General features: G+C 42.3%; 1 protein-coding gene across 3 annotated transcripts; it reads right to left on the reverse strand.

The window, feature by feature from the left end:
* Positions 1 to 1,696: 1,696 nt before the first annotated feature.
* Positions 1,697 to 12,304, reverse strand: LOC121581283 (ATP-sensitive inward rectifier potassium channel 10). 3 transcript variants are annotated; one of them, XM_041896801.2, is made up of 6 exons: positions 12,002 to 12,304; positions 6,607 to 6,952; positions 5,528 to 5,739; positions 4,709 to 4,840; positions 3,325 to 3,502; positions 1,697 to 2,938 (listed from the first exon to the last, which is right to left on the reverse strand). In XM_041896801.2, exons 2-6 carry the CDS (start codon positions 6,950 to 6,952, stop codon positions 2,535 to 2,537), a joined length of 1,272 nt encoding a protein of 423 aa, XP_041752735.1. In that variant the 5' UTR covers positions 12,002 to 12,304; the 3' UTR covers positions 1,697 to 2,534. The 3 variants fall into 3 exon arrangements, with proteins under 3 accessions (XP_041752735.1, XP_041752736.1, XP_041752734.1); XM_041896802.2 differs by lacking the exon at positions 12,002 to 12,304 and adding an exon at positions 9,506 to 9,693 and having other exon boundaries at positions 6,607 to 6,920; XM_041896800.2 differs by lacking the exon at positions 12,002 to 12,304 and adding an exon at positions 9,506 to 9,693.
* Positions 12,305 to 12,651: the final 347 nt, after the last annotated feature.

The raw sequence follows: 12,651 nt of genomic DNA on the forward strand, positions 1-12,651 counted from the left end.
AAATATCAAACCTCTCTCACACTTAATAGTTCATATCAACAAAGCACTCAGGCTTCAAGGCCTCTGAGAGATCCTAATGGCAAAATCATGATCAGACCTGGCTTCAAATACTATTTAAAATCTTACTTTTAGGACCAGTTTCCCAGACACAGATTAAGCCTTGACATGGACTAAGAAGCACTTTCAATGGAGAATCTCTCCATTTAAAATTGTTTTTAGTCATAAGACTAGGCTTCATCTTTGTCTGGGAAACCTGCCCCTTATTCGATTGGTTCCTTTGCGCCAGGCAAGCTCAATCAAGGCCAGCAATTTTTTTTTTTATGACTCCAATCGCATTTAAAACCCAAGTCTAATCATGGACACCACACAATAGTCACATTTGCTTCCTCTCAAAACATCTCAGCAATACCAACAGTCCATATACGTTCTCTCCTGTAAACCAAATTAAGGCATGGGTTAATATATTCTAATCTAAAGCCATGATTAGGTCTTGACACACCTCTCTCAACTTAAATTACCCCACCCGAATTTCCCCAAAACTTACTTTACACATGAAACAATGATTACCACCAGAGGAAGAAATAGAAATTTGTACTCATGTGAGTCACTGGGTGTGCATCCCAAATGGCACCCTATTCCCTATATAGTGCACTACTTTTGACCAGAGCCCGATGGGCCTTGGTCAAAGGTCAAAAGTAGTGCACTATAGGGAATGGAGTGTTTTTTGAGTCTATTAAAAGGCTCTCTGGTGTCTAGAATAGGCCTGGAACGCATCCTCCTGCTAGTGTTGAACCTTCTAAATGGCTGTTTGTGATTATTTACAAAAATTTTATTTTCTATCAATGTGCTTCTAGCCACAGAAACAACACATTGCAAACATGAATAAAGAGAGGAAAATCGACAAAACCGTCATTCTTAAATCACAATCATAAAATATGAATAGAAAGCATAATTAAAACCTTTCATTCAGTGTTAAAGTGCTTTAAGTCGGGTTAAAAGCACAAATCTATATACATTCCAGTAATAAGAAGTGCTACAAACGTTCCTAAGGTGCAAAGGTACTTAATAAAGTGCTAACTGCATTCCTCTGTATCAACAATAACAGATACAGTGGGGAGAACAAGTATTTGATACACTGACGATTTTGCAGGTTTTCCTACTTACAAAGCATGTAGAGGTCTGTAATTTTTATCATAGGTACACTTCAACTGTGAGAGACTGAATCTAATCCAGAAAATCACATTTTATGATTTTTAAGTAATTAATTTGCAAGTAAGAGCATTGAAGATGGGTCGTGGCTGGGTCTTCCAGCATGACAACGACCCGAAACACACAGCCAGGGCAACTAAGGAGTGGCTCCGTAAGAAGCATCTCAAGGTCCTGGAGTGGCCTAGCCAGTCTCCAGACCTGAACTCAATAGAAAATCTTTGGAGGGAGCTGAAAGTCCGTATTGCCCAGCGACAGCCCCGAAACCTGAAGGATCTGGAGAAGGTCTGTATGGAGGAGTGGGCCAAAATCCCTGCTGCAGTGTGTGCAAACCTGGTCAAGACCTACAGGAAACGTATGATCTCTGTAATTGCAAACAAAGGTTTCTGTACCAAATATTAAGTTCTGCTTTTCTGATGTATCAAACACTTATGTCATGTAATAAAATGCAAATTAATTACTTAAAAATCATACAATGTGATTACAGACCTCTACATGCTTTGTAATTAGGAAAACCTGCAAAATCGGCAGTGTATCAAATACTTGTTCTCCCCACTGTATATCTGTGCAGACAATGCATACTGACGACTATACACAGCACCTTATAATCATCTTCTCTTGTCTTCTTCATATCCAGTCAAAGTCCACAACAGGTCTACATTATTTTTGTATTGATACATTAGTGTTATCATTTCACCAAAGTGCTTTAAGCTAGCATATTCTATAGTACATTGGCACGTACCAATAACAAAATCATAAAACATTCTACAGTGTTACATATTTGTATGTTTTTACAGTGTATTTATGGACGAATGTCCAGTTCGTTGACAGAGAAGCATCAGTAAAAAAAACGCATCCCAAATGGCACCCTATTCCCTATATAGTGCACTACTTTTGACCAGGGCCCATAGGGGATATAAAGGGAATAGGGTGCCATTTGCGATCCACCCTAAACATTCAACGCCTTTCCAGGGGCTTCCCCCTCCCCAGCCCTTACACATTTTGCTCCTCTATATTTCTCTATACATACCAATTTCATGTAAATGAACAACAAGCAATGAATTAATCATTTGAATATTTGTAGTAAACTGTAACAGACCCTGCTTAGAATCCAGTGTATGCCAGACCTGGGTTCAAATACTATTTTTTATCTTTTGAGTTTGTTTAGTCTTACTGAAGTGCCAGATGGGCGGGGTTTGCAGTTTCCGGACTATTCTATTGGTTCCATTAAGCCAGGCAAGATCAATCAAGCATGGATAAAGTATTTAAAATTATTTCCAATAGTATTTGAACCCAGGTCTGGTGTATGCGTCTCAGTGTGTAGGCTCTCAGACATTGCTGATGCGGACACTGAGAGGGCTACTGTCTCTGACCCTCCCTCTCCCTTCCTCTCCTCTCTCCCTGTAGCTCTGCTCCAATCGGATCTTCTCCGGGTCAGTCCCCTCCACCCCCACCCCTCCTCCTCCTCCGTTGCCATGGTAACTCTGTGGGCGGGATGTTTTGAAGAGGGGCGTGGTCTTGGTCTTGGCCACTTTGTCGAAGAAGGCGAAGTCGGCCACGTACTTCCCTGAGGGGGAGAGGGAGACCACAGGGGGGAACTCATACCCCCACAGAATCTCGTCAGGCAGGTAGGAGGTGCGCACCTGGCAGGTGGCCGAGGTGGGCTCTACCGTTGCACTCATGATAACCAGCAGCTCAAAGTCCGCCAGCTCAGGATCTGTCCATCCCCCACCTGAGGAGAGAGAGAGAGAGAGAGAGAGAGAGAGAGAGAGAGAGAGAGAGAGAGAGAGAGAGAGAGAGAGAGAGAGAGAGAGAGAGAGAGAGAGAGAGAGAGAGAGAGAGAGAGAGAGAGAGAGAGAGAGAGAGAGAGAGAGAGAGAGAGAGAGAGAGAGAGAGAGAACACAAAGATAAAATTAAAGGCCCTGACAAACACACACAGATCCATTCCCGCACTTCTAGGCTTGTCCCAAATGGCACTCTATTTCCTATACAGTGCACTGGTCAATAGGGCCCTGGTCAAAAGTAGTGCACTATATAGGGTATAGGGTGCCATTTGGGATGCACACACAGATCCATTCCCACACACAGATCCATTCCCACAGTAATAACCAGGCGTACCCTTGGCAGCCCAGGCCCTAAGCGGGCTGCTGTCGTCTATGATGTGGTAAAAGGTGAGGGGGAGGATGAGGAAGGGGCTGTCGCTGGACGTGTCCACCTGGAAGGGAACGTTCCTCTGGTCCAGACGCACCGTCTCCCCCTCCTTGGTATGAGACGTCTGCAGCAGCTTCCCCGTCACCTGGGGGGCGCACACAATCCCTAGGGCAGGTGTTTTCAAACTGAGGTCCACGGACCCCCGGGGTTCCACAAGGGGATGCCAGGGGGTTCGTGGAAAATGTTTATAAATAAACAAAAAGCAATATTTTTTTTTCACTTAATTAAATATTGGTCTTATAATACCTACAGAACATGTGTTTGGTAAAATCTTGATCAATCTTCATGTCTTTCCTATCCACCCCCAATGGCAATCATATTTTTCCATCAGTATACAAATAGCCTTTGCATTTCCCTGTCTCACTCTGCCCTGGGGCCCTGACCTCCAGGGGGCCCCCAACTAATATTATTATTATTTCCGGAGGCGGGTGGGGAGGCCCCCAAACAAAACTTATTTAGGGGCCCAAAAGGCTGTAGCAGGCCCTGGTCAGATAGCATATATATTTAGAACAGCAGGTAATTTGCTTTAAAACTGCACAATTTTCTCTCAGCCTCATGGCAAAGTGTTTCTTTGTTGTTGTAGGGGTCCTCACCCAGGGGCTCATAATATGTGTGGGTCCTTGACATTAAAAAGTTAGAAAACCCCTGCCCTAGGGGGTCACGTTTGGTTTTAGAGGGGTTCCACTCTCCATTATTCAGACAGGTTGTGAAAGAGACAACAAAGTGGGATGGATCCTTTGCCAAGATAATCCATCCACCTGACAGGTGTGGCATAGCAAGAAGCTGATTAAACAGCATGATCATTACACAGGTGCACCTTGTGCTGGGGACAATAAAAGGCCACTCTAAAATGTGCAGTTTTATGGGTACGACAGCGTGTTCCAGTTCCTGGCAGTATCCAGCAACGTCGCACAGCCATTGAAGAGGACGGACAACATTCCACAGGCCACAATCAACAGCTTAATCAACTCTATGGGAAGGAGATGTGTCGTGCCGCATGAGGCAAATGGTGGTTACGAGATACTGACTGGTTTTCTGATCCACGCCCCTACCTTTTCTTTAAGGTATCTGTGACCAACAGATGCATATCTGTATTCCCAGTCATGTGAAATCCATTGATTAGGGCCAAATGAATTTATTTCAATTGACTGATTTCCTTATATGAACTGTAACTCAGTAACATTAAAAAAATTATTGCATGTTGCATTAATATTTTTGTTCAGTGTACTTTACACTTGCTGTTGAACACACACACACACACACACACACACACACACAGTTGAGCATTTACCTGGCACCCCAGCAGCAGGCTCTTCCGCATGTTGGCCACTCGGATCATGAGGCAGGGTCGGCCTTCGTGACTGGACACCACGGCGTGCTGGCTAAACTTCACCGTCTCACCTCGCTTCTTTGGCCGAGCCACCTGAGGGAAGCAGTAAAGGAGACTCTTAAGTCAGATACTGTATCTTGAGTTCAGGTTTGGCATCAACCTTTCATTCAATAGAATAAAATAAGAAGAGTATTATACAAAAATAACGGGTATTAGAATAAAAACGTCTATAACAATAATGTAAACGACATCAACAACAACAAAAAGTTCATTTGAGTATGATTTGCCCTCAAAAATAAATAAGTAAACATGCTTATGCTATTTTTCAATCTTTTTTATAGTATATATTTTTGAGGGCAACATTTTTATTGATTTATCTGTCTGTGTTCAGGTTTGGCATCAATTCCATTTCAATTCAGTCAATTCAGGAAACATTCAACAATTGAAGTACACATAGAAGATAATGAGCAATTCAACTGACCGCAATAATGTGTGTATCAGAGATTTCATATAGTGATGATGACCCAAGTGATGTAAGAAGGTATGACGGACAAAACACACCATGCCAACGAACGGCTGAAAGCAGCGGGTGGCCACAAAATCACATGTTGGGTGTCCATGAATGGTGGCAATTCAAAATGTAGAGTAGTCGGGAAAAGAACAGAGCATGACGGCAATGTTCTGTTCAGAGGCGACAGGACGGCCACCTGCTGCTTTCAACCGTTCATCGGCACGGTGTGATTTGTCCTCAAGTGCAGTGCTCAGTGAGCCATACTGTACCTTGGCGAGGAAGGTTCCGGTGATGAAGATCTCCAGTACCATGGTGATGACGAGTTGCAGGATCAGGAGGATGATGGCAGCCGGACATTCCTCTGTGATGCAACGGAAGCCGTAGCCAATGGTGGTCTGGGACTCCAGCGAGAACAGGAATGCCCCAGTCAGCGTCTGCATCTGCAGCACACATGGGGTGTGGTTCGACGGCGGGTCGAACTCTGAGAGGGCACAGGAGCGTGAGGGAGACAGAGAGAGGAGAGAAAGTGAGAAAGAGAGAGGAGAGAGAGGGGGAGAGAGAGATAAGGAGAGGGAGAGAGAGGAGAGAGGGGAGAAGACAGAGAAAGAGAGGAGAGGGAAAGAGTGAGGGAGACGAGAGAGCGAGCAAAGGGAGATTGAGAGGAAGAAAGAGAGAGAGGACAGAGGCATTTTCTGAATTAGATTTGTTCAACTCCTGCATCCTCTCCGTCCTCTCTGGCCTCCTTTTGAAAAAGGTCAAAGGTAATCGAAGAGGAGAGAGGCGGAGAGTGAACGTGGCCGAAAATGCGCTTGTATGAAATGAGAAGCTCCTTCTCCACTCTCGCGTCGTTTACAAGGGTGGATCCCAAAATACATGTGTAAAGTGATAAAAACAAATTACGTTAGTTGTGCAAGACATTTTGTAAATATAAGGATAAGTAGCATATCGTTTTTAAATGTGTACATGCTTTTCTCCTTCGACAATACAAGAGCTGATTCAAAGGGGGTGTGCTTCCTCGCCACTTAGGAGGCTATCGAGGACGGGAGGACCATCTTCACTTTGCCTACTAACAAATTGACACACTCCTCGAGCACTTATTGGTTTCCGGGTCATAGAGGAGAGAAGACAGAGGATGGACTTTTGCCCAAACGAGAAAAGGACAGAGAGTGAGAGGAGAGATTGGGAAAGGGGCTCTGGTTAGAAGTCGTGCACTAACCAAATAGGGAGTAAGGTGCCAATGCACGTTACACAAAACCTAGTTGGTGGTTTTGTTTAGTTGTACTGATCTAAAACAACAGTGGGACAGCGAATTGTACTGTATTATTCTCTATTCTCTCCACTCTCTCACCCAGCAGATCTCCATGCACTAATGCCACCAGGTACCACAGAACCCCGAACAGGAACCACGTCCCTGTGAAGGTAAGGGTGAAGAGAAAGAACTTCCATCGCCACTGCATATCCAGGAATGTCGTCCAGAGGTCACGCATGTACAGGGCCGACCGCCCGCTGATGTGCTCGATGCGTACGTTACTCCGCCCATCCTTAGACAGAACACGCCTCCGCCTCCTCAAGGTCCCGCCCCCGCCGGAGCCCCCGCCGCCCAATAGGGGCTTTAGAACGTCTGTCTGCGTCTGAGAGTGACACACCTTCTGAGAGGAGCAGCTTCGGGAGGAAGGGGGTGTGGCAGATGTCATCTGTCAATGCAACAGGAAGGAATTAGAGATGGATTAGGTGACGTCGTTGTCACAGTAACAGGGCATGAAATAATAACTGTGGATAAAGTTTTGGCATACTGTAGTACAGATGTTAACCAGTTAACCAGTGCTATTAAAATTATATTATATTCTCAAACCACACAAGAGCAACAAAAGAGCATTGCAATTAATTAACATTTAGAAAGTTACTCGAGCTTTGATGGACAAACATCAAAACCGGTTGTGAGAGTTGAGTCTCAAAATGGCACCCTATTCCCTATATAGCGCATTACTGGTCGAAAGTACTTCACTATAGCCTATAGGGAATAGGTTGCCATTTGAGATGCAACTCAGGTTTCTGTGTTGAGTTTTTAAAAAATATGCATATTTTGCTGGAAGATTGCAAAACAGACAAAGACACTTACAAACACAACACGAAGAGGGACTAAACAAGCACATGCTGTATGAACGCAGATTCCACACGTAATGTCCCAAATGGTACAGTATTCCCTCACTAATTTTGACCAGGGCCCTATGAGCTCTTGTCAAAAGTAGTACACTATATAGGGAATATAGTGTCATTTGGGACAAAAACAGTCCTACACATTAACAACGTTTCCATCCACAGTTTTTATGCGAGTAAAGTCATACCATATTTTTTTTTACTCACGACAGTTTCCGTACAATTTTATAAAATGCCAACATAATTAGTTAGACATGGTGGGATCTTTTTGTGTCGGTAAAATTAATTGTTCGAGAAATGGTGGTGGAAATGGTTTTATGCGCATATATTTATATAATAACCATCATCATATCGAAGTAAACTTTGAGTCACGCGATGATATGGTGTGTGGTCCTCCCACTACAACTCGGGAATAAATTATTGATGATGAACTTCACAGGGTGGTGAAAGTGCAAGGTGATGAGCTTGATACTCCTTTCCAATAAATATCGAGGGTCTTATTCTGGTGACATGATAATCAATGCTTAGCTGCCGTTTGACAAATAAACATATTCTTGCACTTTTGTCCATAATAATCTCATCATGTAGGCTATATTCATACTGTATCTGCGAGCTGTTAGCTAGAGTGCATGAACCAATACCAAAGTGGGCACATTTGCTATATAACACAAATTGGTTTGTGACAAAACCATTAAATATGCGATGGAAACCCATTTAACTTGTATTTTTATTATTATGCATTTTTAAAATTCACGGGAATTTAACTGCAAAAGTTATTTTTATGTGCGCTATTTCATCACACACAGACTTTTATTCACAACAAGTCAATTTGATGGAAACACATCTCTGGTGGGACAACTTGCATATTTTATTTATGCATATTTTAGAATATTCGCATGAAAATCTGTCACCAATTGGATGGAAACCAAGCTAATGACATTCTCTCACTTACTTCCACAAAGCACGTAGACCAAAGTTGAACATGGCAAAGAGAAGTGGGAGAGACAGAGATGAGAGATAAAAGAATTTGATAAGGGAAAGGGGAATGAGAATGAGAAGAAGGAGGTGTAGAATTAGGATGACCAGATTTACATTACTGCATCTAAACAGACAATAGATACAGGCACTCACTTTGTGAGCCGGACGAAAAGGGAAACTGGACCGATTTAATTAAGGCCAATTCTCTGTTAAAAACACTGAGTTTATCTAGATTAAGTAAAAAAAAAGACGTGACTGTACTGTTGATTCCAACTAGAGGGACCTTTAGTGGACAAAGAGTGAACTTCTGTCTAGAAACAGGATATGGTGATAAGAGTTAGCAAGGAAAAAGGCCAACATTCCCTTTCTGGTTGCCCTGCACCTTTCAAGCTGTCCCTTCTTGAATTAAAAAGGGAATTCCCCAACTCCTAGAGGACAATGGATGATATAAATGCTTCTTTATTGTTAAAACCGTTACCATTTGGCCCGTAGCGTAGCCTTCATCAGGGTTTTACAGATGGAAAATTGAAGGAGGCTTTTATAGCCCTTCCCTTCTTCACTCATGCTGGTCTTTCACACACACACACACACACACACACACACACACACACACACACACACACACACACACACACACACACACACACACACACACACACACACACACACACACAGTATTCCCCCAAACGTATGTCATTGATGTAACCAGGCAGGGACTGTAGTCTACGGCAGGAGTATAGTAATGAGACCTTTGACAATCACATTGACACACAAGACACAACACACAAACGAAATTCCAACTAAGTGACGTAAAAAGTAAACACCGAAATAGCTCCTCTACAATGCAGAGTTTTACGTAAGTAATTACTGTTCATTACACATCTCTGGTTATGCAACTCTTTCATAATTACAATGACAGTATTGAAAACGTTCACCGTGTCCCCCTTCTTCACTCTCTCCCTCTCTCACACACACGCTCTTTCTTTCTCATCCTCCCTTTTTTTCTGAATGTGCAGCCTCTAGGCCTACAACTTGTACACAAACCAAGAAGATAACATCTTATTAATAAAAACTTTAGCGAAAGAAGAAGCGTAAACGTAACCAACCAATACCTTTCCAATAGGATGTATTCCATCTCCATGACAACACATCTACTTTTGTACAATGGTATTTTTACTGTAATATCAGAATGATCAACTGAATCAAAACTTCTCCCTCTAAACTACAAAGGCGTGTTGCATGTTTTCCCGATCTCCCTCTCCTTTCCCTCTCCTGCTCCGTCTCTCTCCCTCTAGCTCTCTCTCTCTCCCTCTTGCTCTCTCTCCCTTTCTCTCGCTCTCGCTCTCTCCCTTGCTATCTCTCCTCTCTTTCCTGTGTACACAGGAATGCTTTGTTTGGGTCAGAGATGAAAGGAACAAAAGACACCATTGACAAAAAACGACAGTGTGTGTGTGTGTGTGTGCCTGTGTGTGTTTGTTTGTGTGTGCCTGGTGTGTGAAAGGAAAAGAGAGAAAGAGATCTGTGACAAAAGGCCCTCGTTAATATTCCGGAGTGTAGAGTAATCCCCCACAAGTAGATACTGAAACACACTATTACCCCCACTGTTGCGCCCATTCTCGTTCTCCCTTTTAACCCCAATCTCTCTCTTTCCCTCTCTTCCTCTCCCCTGCTCTCGTTCTTTATCGCTCCCTCAGTCTCCCTCCCTCTTTATCTCTCTCTCACACACACACCAAACTTGGTTCATTGTGTACTGAAGTTGTTGCATGGCATAGAAAGATCATTACTTCCAGATCCATACGGAATAGTTCCATACAGCTCTAACTTACAGCTGCTCCTCTCATCACTAGCTACTGTTATTATTGACTAACACTATTTTCTCCAGACCACACTAAAGCTGCTTTTCGACTGTGACACAGGTCTTACACTGGTGAATTCACCCTGAAGTTATGCTAGGGAAATTGTGTTTCCATAGCTAGGGCTGACACTGAGGACTTGTGAAGAGCAGAATCAACAACCTCTGCATAATGAAAATAATTGCTAAGTAGACCAAACTGATGGCCAAACCATTGAGCTCCACAACCCCTCAGATTCCACTCTCTGCTCCAGGACCACAATGGAAATAAATACACTGTACCCACACTTTTGGTTGAATTGAAGTTGATATTGTCCAATAAATCAAATCAAATGTAAAAAATATATTTTGAAAAATCCATGTGCCTACCACTACCACTGACCACAGTTCACCACCTCTGAATCTACAGTGACTGTCCTCAGTTCCCCTATTGCTCTCCCCTGATCTTACTACCAACTACTTGCTATATACCAATACTGGAATAAAATATTGGTTATAGAGGGTAGCGACATGTTCAGTCTAATTGTGAGATGTGGAACTCTGAGAGACAAAATATTTCAGAGTTAATTAGTTGTTTTGGTTAACTCAGGGATCATTGAAAATAGATGCATTTTCACAAAAACTTAAATTCAGTTTACTTCTTGATCTGCTAAATGACGTAAATGTAAATGTAAATTTGATTTGAACTGAGCCCAACCCATGCAGTTGACATGTAACATGGTGCAGGAATCCCCGAACCTGTGGTGAACATTTGATTCCCTTATTAGCCTACTCTTTGGTAAACTATCTGGCACACACCAATTGTCATGTATCACCTCCAAATAAGAGTACTTTAGTCTGTGGGTTATTTTGTTAATGATAGGCATTAGGTTGATGTGTATTTGACCATTAACAAACATCTGAAATAAACACCTTTTAGGATGTTATAGGGTCATGACCTTTGATCAACAGTCATATGTCACTCATCAACTGCAAAACCCTCCCACTGACGCCTCACGAAAACAGACAAATTAGAAGTTATTAATACATAAAGGGGAGATGAAAAGGTAGTCAATGAAAACTAGAGAAATTGATTATGTAAATGATATATATTCTCTTCATATTTATTGAGGTATTAATGTAGGCTACTCTGATCTAAGTCCTTATGCAACCTTGAACAATTAACTAATAAATATAATTTTCATCTGATAGCATTGTTTTTGCCCGCACTAAAGACAGCTATATTCAGGACTAGTAAAGGCCCGATGCACTACTTTTGTGAATATTTTTTTATTAACATATATATTTTCCTTTTTTTATTTGTAAGGGTTGCACCCCTACTTCCCACGGCTATGGGTCTTATTCTGGTGACATGATGATCGATGCTTGACTGCCGTTTGACTTGGCTCTTTTGTCCATAATAATCTCATCTTGTTGGTAGGCACCCGCACTGTATCTGCGTGCTGTTTGGCCAGTGCAAAGACAAACACAAACAGCACTTTTTTGTGACAAAACGATCAGTAGAGTTGAAAATGCGATGGAAACCCATTTTCTTGTATTTTTTATTCGGTACATGGGAATTTAACCGCAAAAGTTATTTTAAATTTTTTATGTGTCCCACGTCATCACGCACAGCTAGTAATACTGAAATTGATTATAAATTATTATTTCCCAATCTTTATTTGGAGAGTAGGCCTAATTGAAAGGCCAATCTGCAAAATACATTTATATCTTTATCTGAATTGATACTTATTTGCCCCCAAAAAGTATAACTTACCTTAACTTGATGTGTCTTGCAAGCTGTGTTTAAAAACTAATTGAAACGTGCAGCAGAAGAAGGCAAAGTTCTTCTAGTATTAAACCATAAGACTCCTTGACATTTGTCTTGTGCACATGTCGGCATTGTTATCATACGCATGCTCATGCTACCCAGTCATTGCAATCCAACTTGGACGGTGTATTGGAATAAACTACAGTAAGATTGTCAACTAGAAATAGATATCCTACACCTTCTTTAAAATATACAACATACAAAACTATCATTGATAGGTCAGGCTCTTCTCTTGAACCAAGCCTTAGATTTGTGACAAGATTTGTGTTGGGTTTATAAGTGGTCAGTTGATCTCTCTCTCTCTCTCTCTCTCGCTCTCTCTCGCTCTCACGACTGTCCATGTAATTGTTGTAATTGGCAGCACTTTGTCAATAGGCCTATCCTACCGAGCATGTCCGATGCTGGCTCTGGTCCAGGGTGTTACGTGCGTATTGCTGATGCTTAAGACTCATCGGCAAGCCGCACGTAACGCACTGGACCAGAGCTAGTCCGAATCTTGCTGTGGTGGTTTGAAGTGTTGCAGCTTGGTCGTTTACCTGTCTTTGCAGACGCATTATCTGCAGTGCCAATGTGCTTATTAACCCCTTGGTCATCTT

Source organism: Coregonus clupeaformis, chromosome 14 (genome assembly GCF_020615455.1).
Source record: "Coregonus clupeaformis isolate EN_2021a chromosome 14, ASM2061545v1, whole genome shotgun sequence".
Taxonomy (NCBI): domain Eukaryota; kingdom Metazoa; phylum Chordata; class Actinopteri; order Salmoniformes; family Salmonidae; genus Coregonus; species Coregonus clupeaformis.